This window comes from Balearica regulorum, chromosome W (genome assembly GCF_011004875.1).
Source record: "Balearica regulorum gibbericeps isolate bBalReg1 chromosome W, bBalReg1.pri, whole genome shotgun sequence".
NCBI classification, from domain to species: Eukaryota; Metazoa; Chordata; class Aves; order Gruiformes; family Gruidae; genus Balearica; species Balearica regulorum.
In genome coordinates, this window is record NC_046219.1 from 11,945,671 (window position 1) to 11,958,653 (window position 12,983).

General features: G+C 46.0%; 1 protein-coding gene across 1 annotated transcript in view; it reads left to right on the plus strand.

The window, feature by feature from the left end:
* Nucleotides 1-12,983, plus strand: part of LOC142599143 (microtubule-associated protein 1B-like) — a 122,483-nt gene that overhangs the window by 71,658 nt on the left and 37,842 nt on the right. Inside the window, exon 3 of the mRNA XM_075738840.1 lies at nucleotides 11,348-11,430. Coding sequence (XP_075594955.1) covers nucleotides 11,348-11,430 — 83 coding nt within the window. The remainder of the gene's footprint in view (nucleotides 1-11,347; nucleotides 11,431-12,983) is intronic.

Here is a 12,983-nt window from a genome sequence, read left to right on the forward strand (position 1 = left end):
CAACTTTCCTTTGGAAGGCCAAGCACATTTCAAACCCTCACCAAAATAAAAACAAAGGCCTGTTGGGAATGGACGTTTTGATGCTCCCCTAATGCATTTCATTATTGATTTTTCAGTCTTTTAAAAGCATTTCTGTCCTTTTTTTCATACCTTTACTCCTCATGCAACTCACAGTCCTCCTTAGTGGATCCTTAGGTGCTTGTACAAAGCGTTCCAGAAGCCGAAAGGGGACTGGGTGAATTCTAGAACTCAGCAGTGTTTGGCAGCGGGGACCCAACAGCAGTGCCGGGACATCATACGTTACAAAACAGAGGCAAAAAGCCATTTTGCTTTTATTTCAACAATTCAGAAAAACCTTACCACTCATGGTCTTATGATGTTTGCATTGTTTCCTAGCAACTTAAAGGGTGCTCTCAGTTTAAGAAATGCATATTCAGCATGCATCTTGTGTTCAGAGAGGAGCAGGGTGAGCTCTGCACCAGTGTCTCTGACAAGGGGAAGGGTTTAGCATGCTTGCCAGGAGGAGGATGGGATAGGTATGAGACTGCTTGTGTATATATGTCATTGCTGCAGATATTCCCCTAACAAAAGTCTCTTCACACTCAGACTTGTAGCTAAGCAAGCCCTACCTGAGAGCACCGTTTAGGAGACTGTGCAGTTTCCCAGGGTTTTAGGTGGAAGCCAACACTGGATTAAGTAATTTGTGGAGGGCAACCACAGGTAAAGCCAATCTTCTGCCTGCTGTCCCCCATCCCACTGGTAATGCTCTGGAAGTGTGCAGCGGCAAGGCCATGTGCAGTTGCTTGCATCGGGGGCTACAGCTGGATATCTTCGCTCCTCTGGGTGCAGCAGAACAGAAACCCTGTGGCAGCTTCCCCTAAATGGGCACAGCCTTCAGAGTGGCAAAAGGCTGAAACAAGAAAAATGGGCAATGAGGTCAGTGGAACAGGCCTTCACTTATTTACCTGACTACTGAGCTGGTGCTTATGCTCTCCTGTGAGCTATTGACAATTCATACAAGTTCTAATGGCCTTGGCACCAGTCAGAAAAACAACAGCATCTTTACTGAATCTGAAGGCTTGGAGTTGGAGGGCTTTGAGATTCTGGGATAGGTGTGTTTGGAACATATTTCTGAAAAAATAAAAAATAATTAAAAAAAATAATCAACAACCACAATGAAGAAGTTGACAGTGGCATTTATGTATGGTCCATACAACTGAGAGTTAAGGTTACATCCCAGTAAAATGTGTAATTCATGCTTACCAGAGTTTATTGGAGGCTTGGAGCAACACCAATTCATCAAGGTTAAGCTGGGGTAGGGAGAGAGAGGAGCGAGGGGGGGGTTGTCCTTGATAAGAGATATACAAAATTTGGATGCCCATCATTAGGGCTATGAAAGGAAGAGGAAAAATTTGAAAATTAAAAGAAAACACTGCTCAACCATTTGTTGATCACACACCATTGTTCAGGCAACTCCATCTAGTATGAGATACCATGGAGGGCTACCATATGTAATCATGATTCCTATACTGGAGTATTCCCCCATTGCAGTGCATTTCTTTTTATGGCTTTTTTACCGCTCAAACGGCAATAAAAACTTTCCAAACAGAAATGCAGTTTAGAAAGCCAACATTGGTTTATTCAGCGCTGAGTGCATGGGGGATCTCTCCTCCTAACATGCACACCTAGCCTTTAATCCCTTATACATTTATACCCTTAGGTTACAAAATCACACTTACATCACTACAAAATTACATTTACATCACATAGTTACCTTATTGTGACTGGTAAAGAGTTTTCTCGCTTTGATTTAAAGCTATATACTTAGAGAAATTCAAAGAGCATGCCCAGTGAGGGGTGGTCATACCTCAAAGGCGGGTAGCTTTTAGAATGGAGGTGTGTTTTGGTATTATAATGAGATTATAATGAACAAAGTTCAGTCAAAGGACATGATTTTGACAGAAAATAAAATATTACTTGCACCCACTGCCAACTATATGCTTTATCTATTCTATCGTCCATGTCAGGTTAGGACTATACAATGGACATAATTAGCAGCCACAAATTGGTTATCAACATCAAACGAAATACAATCACCCAACCATCACCATACTGTTCTGCTCAGAATGTTCCCTTCCCATCACCATGGTTATCCATTCGGTTACAGCTTCAATGTGGCACCATGTTGAAACAAAAATATTGAACTCAAAAATGTACGGAGTCCTCAGGACTCTCCTAGCTGTTTATGTGAGGTCTCGTTTGCCTCAGCAGGTTATCTCTGACAATGGTCTGATCTAAAACAAACACCACCACCACCAAAAAAAAAAAAAAAATCCCCACTAAAGCCCCATAATAGACAATTATGATCTAATCTACCTTAAAGGGACATGTATTCTTACCTCCCAAATCCTGACATGCAGCCTTGAGGAAGAAGGGCAATCTGGTAGAGACTTAGACAAGACACCTAGATTGGCCCGTTGGCAAAGAAGGATTGAGATCTCAAAAGCAGATGGGATTTCTGAAATGTGTAAACTGCATGTTTATGTGGAAAATTCATCCTCAGAGCTCAGCTGTGCTATTAGGGCCAATGCTAGTCTTTCATTAGAAAACCATGCAGGATGTTTGAATTTCCCCTTCAATCTTCAGTGAGAAGGTATTCTCCCTTCACCCTTTCTGCCAGAATCATCACATCACACCACATCATCTGCTTCATCTGCAGATAGGTTATTCTGAATTTAATTTGTGTGGGAATGGCATTGATGGGGGGGCGAGTGAGCGCTGGTGTCCATCCGGGGTGGTGGGAAGTGCTGATGGGAACCCCTCTGTTGAGTAGCTTGTTGCCTACAGCATACATCCCCATGGGCTGGTGTTGCACAGGCATACCCAGTAGGGAGAAGTGTGTCAGTAGTGATCCTTGGTTAAACAAGACTTGAAGCAGGGCTTGCTTGCTTTCCCTTGCTATTCATTTACATTTCAGTTTTGCACAAAATTAACTGCAACATAATCACCATAAAAAGTGGGTCCCACGATCATGCTGCTGGATTGACCTGAAAAGATCGACTGTGTAAGTTAGAAACCTGTTCAGTCACTTCTCTAGAAAATGTTACTGACACCAATAATTCTACCATAAATGTCATCAATATTTGGCTGAGTAGATGAGCAATGGGATTCTATGGCCGTGGGAACTAGGATGATGTGGAAATCACCCTTTAAGCAACTGTCACATGGTGTTTAATTTTTCTCTCTGTTGGACCGATTCTGAATCAAGCAGCATTCATATCTGTTTTTAATTTGAAGCTTTACTTAATAAAATTGAGGATGAGCAGATACTTAGATTTCTTCCAAACAGGATAAATATTTATTTCCAGAAGTCTTGAGATAGGATTTTGACCTACTTTCCAGAAACTAGAAGTGGGTAAAAATCCATCTATCCAACCACTTCTGTGCAACCTGGAAGTTTCTTCCTCTGACATGTCACAAAAATGTTCTGTCCAATGTGTAGAGATATGCTGTAAAAATCTGGTAGAGTTAATTTAAAGCAACCCCAGATCTTCTACACAAGTCTCAGATTCTCCCACTTCATCTGTAGTTTAATAAGTCGCAGTCTCTTGTCAGTTTGTGAAACGCTGTTGCTGCTTTCTGCTCCCATGCTGTGATACTTCATTTCTGGTTGATAAGACCCTTCCCGTGGAAGACTTTCCTTCATTCCAGCTCAGCATCTGAGTATCAACCTGAGCAGTAAGCCTGTGTTGCTCTTAAAAAATTGTCAACAGTTTTAATAAATAAGTTGGGGTTTTTTGTTTCTCAAGCAGTTGACATAGGACCATGTTACTGATACCAGCAAGTAGAGACCCTTCTGAAGTTTTACATGAGATTGGAACCCTTGTAGTAACTCACACCCCACCAATGCTGGGTCCCCACCCTGTAAGATAAGCAGTAACACTTGTTGATGCCAAGGAGTCGAAGAGGGAGGCAGTCAAACATGCAGCTCTAAACAGGCACATGTACATGGTGCAGACTGCTATACTTGCCTCTGGAAATCAATCTCAAGTTGCGTGAAAACATGCAACCACTGGAGGTGGTTCATCTGACCCACGGGAACATAGGATGTAAGTAACCACCATCAGTGCTGGTCAGTGAGAGCTGCAACTCCACAGGTCAAATCCCTCCCAGCTACACAGATATGTGACTTGGAGCAGCTTCAGTAAAGTTCAAAGTCGATGCTTTGAGTCAGGTGGACACTATGCATCTTTGTCTAACTTTGCATGTGGATAATTGCATTTCTTTTCTATCTATGTTTAATGTATTAATATCTAATCATATATAAGGCTTAATCTGGCCTGAAGCAAATTGTGTGTTCTGTGTCATCAACTATTAAGCGTGAAATTTCTCTGGCAACCGAAGGGTGATAATTTCTTTTGTTTCCTTTCCAATGCTAAAGACTAGATTCAATAAACTGTCTAATGTTTTCATTTGAAGGAAACCTGCAGAATAACTAAAATATCAGATCACAGAGCATCTTCTGAAGGAGTCTGTGGTAACAGAACCATCTGGATGTTTTATTGAATGTAGTCTTATATATGCATTCCTGTTAGGCAAGGAAGTGGAGCTATTAAATTGAATTACAAAGGGTAATGCTAGAAACGGATGCTGCAGAGGGAGACTTGCCCTCCTTCCCTTTCGTAATATACAGCCTGTCTCCTTCTTTCAAGTAAGTACAGCAAAAAGAATATGTTCTAAGAAAACTAGGTTTCTTCAAATGAATTATATTATTATCCACAAGTCTCTAGGCATTTTCATGCACAAGAGAGTAAACTACAACGCCATGTCTCATTTTTACCTGAGAACTTATTTTTTTCCTTCTCCTTCACTTTCTATCATTTGATTAAAAGCTCTTATTCTTCCTGGGGCCCCTTGCCTGGGGGAGGGCCTGCCAGAGGAAGAGCTTGGGGCAGCAGCAAGCCGGCCCAGAGACCAGGGCAGTGTGGGAAAGGCTGGCTATCCAGCCTCCCAGACTGCCTCCACACCACTCTTGTGTTTTCAGGAATGCAGAGCTCTTTTCACCACTAAGTTGGCAAATAGGTGACTTGTTCTGTGTCCATCGTACTTCCTTTTAAGTGTAATTAACTATTTTATTAATGTTACAGATTGCTCAAAAGGGCCAGCTCTTCTGGTTTTTGGATGAATTACCAGCCTGGATTTTTGAATGACAATACAGCTGCTAATTAATCTCACTGCACTTCTTACAGAAAGAGACTCTGATAAGAACTTGCTAATTACCATGGGGAAAAAAAAGAGTCCTATTGTGTTTTTCTGGCATTCACTCCCAATCGGATCACTATTAACTACAGAGAACAGACTAATTACTAAGAATGAAAGCCAATGGACTGTGAGGCTGCTCCAAAACTGACCACATGTTATTCATTCAGGAGATAGCTGTATTTTGTATGTTTGTTCACTCTTCTTTCCTAACATTGCTTGCTATAGTTCTTGTAAGCAAGAGAAAGATGAAGCAGGGCAGCATAGCAACTGTTCGACCATCCTGACAGGGAATTTCTCACAGTGTCTCGGTGTTAATCAATCATAGAACCATAGAATCATAGAATGGTTTGGGTTGGAATGGACCTTAAAGATCATCTAGTTCCAATTCCCCCTGCCATGGGCAGGGACACCCTCCACTAGACCACATCATTGCCCAAAGCCTCATCCAACCTGGCCTTAAACACTTCCAGGGAGGGGGACTCCACAACCTCCCTGGGCAACCTGTTCCAGTGCCTCACCACTCTAACAGTAAAGAATTTCTTCCTAACATCTATTCTAAATATACCCTCCTTCAATTTAAACCCATTACCCCTTGTGCTGTCACTACACTCCCTGATAAACAGTCCCTCTCCAGATTTCCTGGAGGCCCCCTTTAGGTACTGGTGAGCCGCAATTAGATCTCCCCAGAGCCGCCTTTTCTCCAGGCTGAATAACCCCAACTCAGCCTGTCCTCATAGGAAAGGTGCTCCAGCCCTCTGATCAGCTTTGTGGCCCTCCTCTGGACTCACTCCAACAGCTCAATGTCTCTCCTGTACTGGGGCCCCCAGAGCTGGACGCAGTACTCCAGGTGGGGTCTCACAAAAGAGGAGTAGAGGGGCAGGATCACCTCCCTCAACCTGCTGGCCATGCTGGTTTTGATGCAGCCCAGGACACGGTTGGCTTTCTGGGCTGCAAGCGCACACTGCCGGCTCATGTTGAGCTTTTCATCAATCAATACCCCCAAGTCCTTCTTCTCCTCAGGGCTGCTTTCAATCCATTCTCTGCCCAGCCTGTAGTTGTGCTTGGGATTGCGCCGACCCATGTGCAGGACCTTGCACTTGGCCTTGTTGAACTTCATGCGGTTTGCATGGGCCCACCTCTCCAGCCTCTCAAGGTCCCTCTGGATGGCATCCCTTCCCTCCAGCGTGTCGACCACACAGCTTGGTGTCATCAGCAAACTTGCTGAGGGTGCACTCGATCCCACTGTCCATGTCGCCAACAAAGATGCTGAACAGTGCCGGTCCCAGGACTGACCCCTGAGGAATGCCACTGGTCACTGGTCTCCACTTGGACATTGAGCCGTTGGCCACAACTCTTTGAGTGCGACCATCCAGCCAATTCCTTATCCACCGCGTGGTCCATCCATCGAATCCATGTCTCTCCAACTTAGAGGGAAGGATGCTGTGCGAGACAGTGTCAAATGCCTTGCACAAGTCCAGGTAGATGACGTCAGTTGCTCTTCCCTTATCCACCAACGCTGTAACCCCATCATAGAAGGCCACCAAGTTTGTCAGACATGATTTGCCCTGAGCGAAGACACGTTGGCTGTCACCAGTCACGTCCTTATTTTCCATGTGCCTGAGCATAGTCTCCAGGAGGATCTGCTCCATGATCTTGCCAGGCACAGAGGTGAGACTGACCGGCCTGTAGTTCCCTGGGTCTTCCTTTTTCCCCTTCTTAAAAATGGGGGTTATGTTCCCCCTCTTCCAGTCAGTGGGAACTTCGCCAGACTGCCAGGACTTCTCAAATATGATGGAGAGTGGCCTGGCCACTTCATCCGCCAGTTCCCTCAGGACCCACGGATGCATCTCATCAGGTCCCATGGACTTGTGCACCTTCAGGTTCATTCCTCCCAGTCCCTGCCTTTGCCTTCTGTGACCTGGCCAGTGTGGCTCAAGCATTTGCCAGTGAAGACTGAGGCAAAGAAGTCATTGAGTACCTCAGCCTTCTCCATATCCTGGGTAACCAGGTCACCCGTTTCATTCCGGAGGGGACCCACATTTTCCCTCGTCCTCCTTTTATCACTAACATACCTATAGAAGCTTTTCTTGTTGTCCTTGACATCCCTGGCCAGACTAATTCCTATCGGGGCTTTGGCTTTCCTAACCTGATCCCTGGCTGCTTGGACAGTTTCTCTGTATTCCTCCCAGGCTACCTGCCCTTGCTTCCACCCTCTGTAGGCTTCTTTTTTTTGTTTGACTTTGCCCAGGAGCTCCTTCTTCATCCGTGGGGGCCTCTTGGTGGTTTTGCTTGACTTCCTCTTTGTTGGGATGCATCGCTCCTGAGCTTGGAGGAGGTGACCCTTGAATATTAGCCAGCTGTCTTGGGCCCCTCTTCCCTCCAGGGCTTTGTCCCATGGTATTCTACCAAGCAGGTCCCTGAAGAGGCCAAAGTCTGCTCTCCTGAAGCCCAGGGTAGTGAGCTTGCTGTGTGCCCTCCTTCACTGCCCTGAGGATCTTGAATTCCACCATTTCGTGGTCACTGCAGCCAAGGCTGCCCTTGAGCTTGACATCCCCTACCAGGCCCTCCTTGTTGGTGAGAAGAAGGTCCAGCATGGCACCTCTCCTCGTGGGCTCCTCTATCACTTGGAGGAGAAAGTTGTCATTGACACGTTCCAGGAACTTCCTGGATTGCTTGTTCCCTGCTGCGTTGTCCCTCCAACAGATATCAGGGTAGTCGAAGTCCCTCATAAGGACCAGGGCTTGTGAGCATGAGGCTGCTCCTGTCTGCCTATAGAGGGTCTTATCCAATTGGTCTCCCTGGTCAGGTGGCCTGCAGCAGTCTCCTGCTATGATGTCCCCTGCCCAGCACTCCCTTTAATCCTGACCCATAGGCTCTCAGTTTGCTCCTCATCCACCCCCAGGTGGAGCTCCATGCACTCCAGCTGGTCATTGACATAGAGGGCAACACCCCCTCCTCATCTGCCCTGCCTGTCCTTCCTAAAGACCCTGTACCCTTCCATCCCAACACTCCAGTCATAGGAGCTATCCCACCACGTCTCTGTAATGCCAATAAGGTCATAGCCTTGCAGGCACACACACGTCTCCAGCTCCTCTTGTTTATTCCCCATGCTACGTGTGTTCGCGTAGAGGCATTTCAGTTGTGCCCCTGATGAGGCTGACTTACTGGCTGGGGTGTCTGGAATTCTTTTGATATATTCTCCCAGTGTTTCCCTGTTGGTTCCCATTGCGTCCGGAGCCCCTGGCTCGTCTCCTCTAGGCTTCGAGCGTGCTGCAGTGCATCCAGCACATCTCTGAGCAGTAGGCCGAGGGCCCTCGCCAGCGCCCCGTCCCTCCAACCTGGGCACATCATCCCACAACATGTCGCTGGCAAGCCCGATGTTATCCCCCTCCCCATTCTAGCCTAGTTTAAAGCTCTGTCCATGAGCCCTGATAGTTCCTGGGCAAAGATCCTCTTCCCCCTTTGAGAGAGGTGAATCCCATCAGGGTTCATCAGGCCCGGTGCCGTGTAGGCCATCCCATTGTCAAAGAACCCAAAGTTGTGGCATTGACACCAGCCATGGAGCCATGCATTTATGGACTGCGTCCGCCTGTTCCACCCACCATTGCTGCCCTTAACTGGAAGGAGGGAGGAGAATATTACCTGTGCTGCCAAATCCTTCAGTGACTGTCCCAAGAGCCTGAAGTCCCTTTTGATCGCTTTTGTGGTGCGTGTCTCTGCTTCATCCCCACCCACATGGAGGAGCAGCAGCGGGTAATAGTCAGAGGGCTGTACCAGGCTGGGGAGTTTCCTAGCGATGTCCTTGACACAGGCCCCGGGGAGGCAGCAGACTTCTCTGAGAGGAGGGCCTGCCCTGCATATCGGGCCCTCTGTACCCTTCAGAAGGGAGTCCCCTACAACTATAACTCTCCTTTTCTTCTTTGTTGAGGTGGTCACGACACAAGGTGCGGGCCTTTTGGGCCTAGGTGCTACCTCTGGAGTAGCTTGACTGTCATCCATATCCTCCTTTGAGTGGCCTTCCACAGCCAGAGCCTCGTACCTGTTGCACAGGGGTACATGGGAAGGCGAGGTGGGTGAGGAGGCGAAGGTTCACCGTCTGCCGTGCCGCGCGCGGACTTGTTTCCATTCACTCCCCTCTTTGAGGCTGCTGCCTTCTGCCTGGAAAGGGGAGGATACAGGGTCCCCTTCACTTTGGCTTTGGTCTGTTAGCTGTCCCTGTTTCTGTCTCAGGGAGGGCAGAGCTTGGCTCCACCAGTCTCTTAGCCTCTCTGATGCTCCTTAACCTTTCCACTTCTTCACGTAATTCTGCCACCAGGCTGAGCAGATCAATATTAGTAGAAGGGGGGACTTTTGGCAGGGTGGGTCCCAGCTTTCACTTGGTTCGTTTGGTACGGCCATGGATCTGTGGTCTGTGTGGGGTGCTGCCTGGCTTGAGAGCGCTCCCACAGTGTGTGACAGGGAGCACATGTGTGCTGTGCAGGATGGTGGTGGTGGTGGGGAGCAGGGACATCCCTGGTCTCCTGCTGTGGTTTAACCTGGCAGGCAGGTAAAACAACCACACAGCCGTTCACTCACTCCGCCCTGCCCAGTTGGATGGGGGAGAGAATTGAAATAAAGTAAAACTCCTGGGTTGAGATAAAAACAATTTAATAGGACAGAAAAGGAAGAGAATAATAGTAGTGATAAAAGAATATACAAAACAAGTCACGCACAATGCAATTGCTCACCAACTGCTGACCAATGCCCAGCTAGTTCCCGAGCCCCTGGCCCTCTGCTGCCAACTTCTCCCAGTTTGTATGCCGAGCATGATGTCATATGGTATGGGATATCCCTTTGGCCAGGTTGGGTCAGCTTTCCTGGCTGTGTCCCCTCCCAGCTTCTTGTGCACCTCCTGTGGAAGGCTCATGCCTCCTCACTGGCAGGACATAGGAAGCTGAAAAGTCCTTGATTTAATTGTAAACACTGCTTAGCAATAGCTATATGTCTTATTCAACATATTAATCAATGACCTGGACGAGGGGACAGAGTGTACCCTCAGCAAGTTTGCTGACGATACAAAACTGGGAGGAGTGGCTGATAACACCAGAAGTCTGTTCTGCCATTCAGTGAGACCTGGACAGACTAAGGAGTTGCGCGGAGAGGAACAGAGGAAGTTCCGTCTCAATATAAGGAAAAACTTCTTTACTGTGAGGGTGACAGAGCACTGGAACAGGTTGCCCAGAGAGGTTGTGGAGTCTCCTTCTCTGGAGATATTCAAAACCCATCCTGTGCAAACCCGCTCTAGGTGAACCTGCTTTAGCAGGGGGGGTTGGACTAGATGATCTCCAGAGATGCCTTCCAACCCCTACCATTCTGTGATTCTGTGATTCTGTGATAACTAAAATATCAGTGTGTTATGAACATTATTCTCATGCTAAATCCAAAACACAGCACTATACCAGCTACTTGGAAGAAAATAGACTCTATCCCAGCCAAAACCAGGACAGCTCCTTTGTTTGTTTCACAAATTGTACTTATTAGCCATGATGGGCAGCGCTGGCATACAGTCCAAGTATTCACTTTGCTTCTTGCAGGGGAAATTTGCAGCCCATGCTGACTTTCCTCCTGCTGTGGCTAATCCACCAATATTTCCTGGAAAAGCTCATTTAAAACCATCTAGGCATGTTACAGGACTGTGTAACCTCAGTTGTATCTGTGGTATAGATATGTCCATGAAAATCCAGGGCCAGATGCTCAGCTGGTGACGGTTACTCTAGTCCCTGATAGGCACCAGCTCAGTAAGACCAAGGTGAGTAACAGGGACTCCTCCTGCCAGGGGGAAGGAACAGGCCCCAGTGCTGTTGCCGGTTTGTTTTCATTACCTTAAATTTTCTGGAGTGGTGTTTCTCCCCCTTAGGATCACATGCCATGGGTATTTCTGAAGACATGAGCCAGCACAGTAGTTTCTGTGACTGGTGTGTGCTGCCCTGAGTAACCAGAGGGCTGTCACAAAGTGGAATGTATAACTAGCTGAGGGAAAGCACTGGTTAAAACCATGCTGGTTGAATTTAATGACTTTTCTGTTTTTTTCTCTCTGTGCTTACAGGTCAGAAGATTCTTCATCACAGAAGTGATGTCTTAGAAACTGTAGTCCTGATTAATGCCTCAGATGAAGCAGTTAGTACTGAGGTAAGTCAGTCAGAAATACTTCACTGGATGTGTCAGAAAAGCTCCATTAAGTGGACAGGTTGAGAGCAGCTCCTGACTGTGGGTGAAAGGACATTAGGAGCAAATATCATCAAAAATATCAGACATCCCTTGATTTTTTTCCTGTTTTCCTGGACTCCTGATAAAGTGTCAAAGGCATAGGACAGAAACACACCACTTATCCCAGCACTCATTTCCTCATTACACACCAATTTCCCTTCTTGATGAAGTGAAGGTAGCTGTGGTAAAACTGCATCTGCTTTTCTTCTGCTCCTCCACTGTTTGGTAGCTCTGGATGTCTATTTTACATGTGAAAAAGTGCTTGAAAAGAAACCAGGTGCCCTGAGATAAATTTAGGTCTTCAAGAAGAATTACCATCTATGTGGTGGTAACTCTAGGTTGATCTATATGTGATCTATCCTTCAAAAAGCATGTGACATAATCAATGGACTCTGGAGAATGCCCCAGAAGAGGACTGTCAATTCCTCATGAACTCACTAGAATAGAGTCAAAGAACTGAGCATGTAGCTCAAAGACAAAATCGACAAATTTAGCAAGTGAGACTGAAGGTTTTAAAAAATAGGGATAATTACATTGCTAGCCAGTGCTGGGAAGCACTGACATAGTACAAGTTATTTTGGGAAATGAAGTGGGTCTGCTTGCAGTACTTTGTGAAAAATCTATTTTGTTACCAACCTTAAAGTGAAATTAAACAGAAACAGGAGGAAACACACCAAAATAACTTAAATTTCTGAAGTTTTAAAAGTTTAAAAAAGTAAGTAACCTTAGTTAATGGTAGCTCATGCACTAAAAATTATGTGTAAAAATCTCTTACATTGCATTAAAGGTACTTATTAAGGAACAAGGGTGTCAGCTGAGTAGCAGCTCTTAGGGTTGTCTTTAATACGCTCAGGCTTTCATAGTAAAAAGCTATAAAGGATGGGGGAGGGGAAGAGTTGAAGAAACTGCGAAAAGTAGGGAAATATTGCTTCTGTCACTGTTGCTTGTCATTCCTTTGATGGATGATCACATGGAAGGACATAGCCTGAGGCTGATTAGTGCCTTCTGACCACTGGCTTTACTCCTGTGGATCTGGAAGATGTTTCACTAGGTTACTGTTAATTTCCCCTTGCTAGACTGTGAGAGGCAATCTTTTCTTCGCTTTCATCTTGCCAGACTGATCACAGCCCCAAGTTACAAACTGAGATTTACCTTGGCTGGCTAAGTGACACTCTCACTGGACAAAAGCCAACAAAATGATAAGAAAGAGGCAAAAGAATTAAACTGGAGGTTGGAATAGAGATACTTTGCCATTATGTCAAATAGAAAACTTAGTTCTACATATCAAGAGATTTCCAGGTTGCATCTGGGGAGACAGTGATATACCATGGAGATCTGACTTTCACCAGAAGAGGAACCCTAATCTATCAGTTCAGGAAAAACAAAGACAAAAGATATTAAAATAAATTCCTGCTAATCTGGCTGTTAATAGTCATACTGATCTGAGCATAGTTCTGCCCAAAGCTCCTATTGTG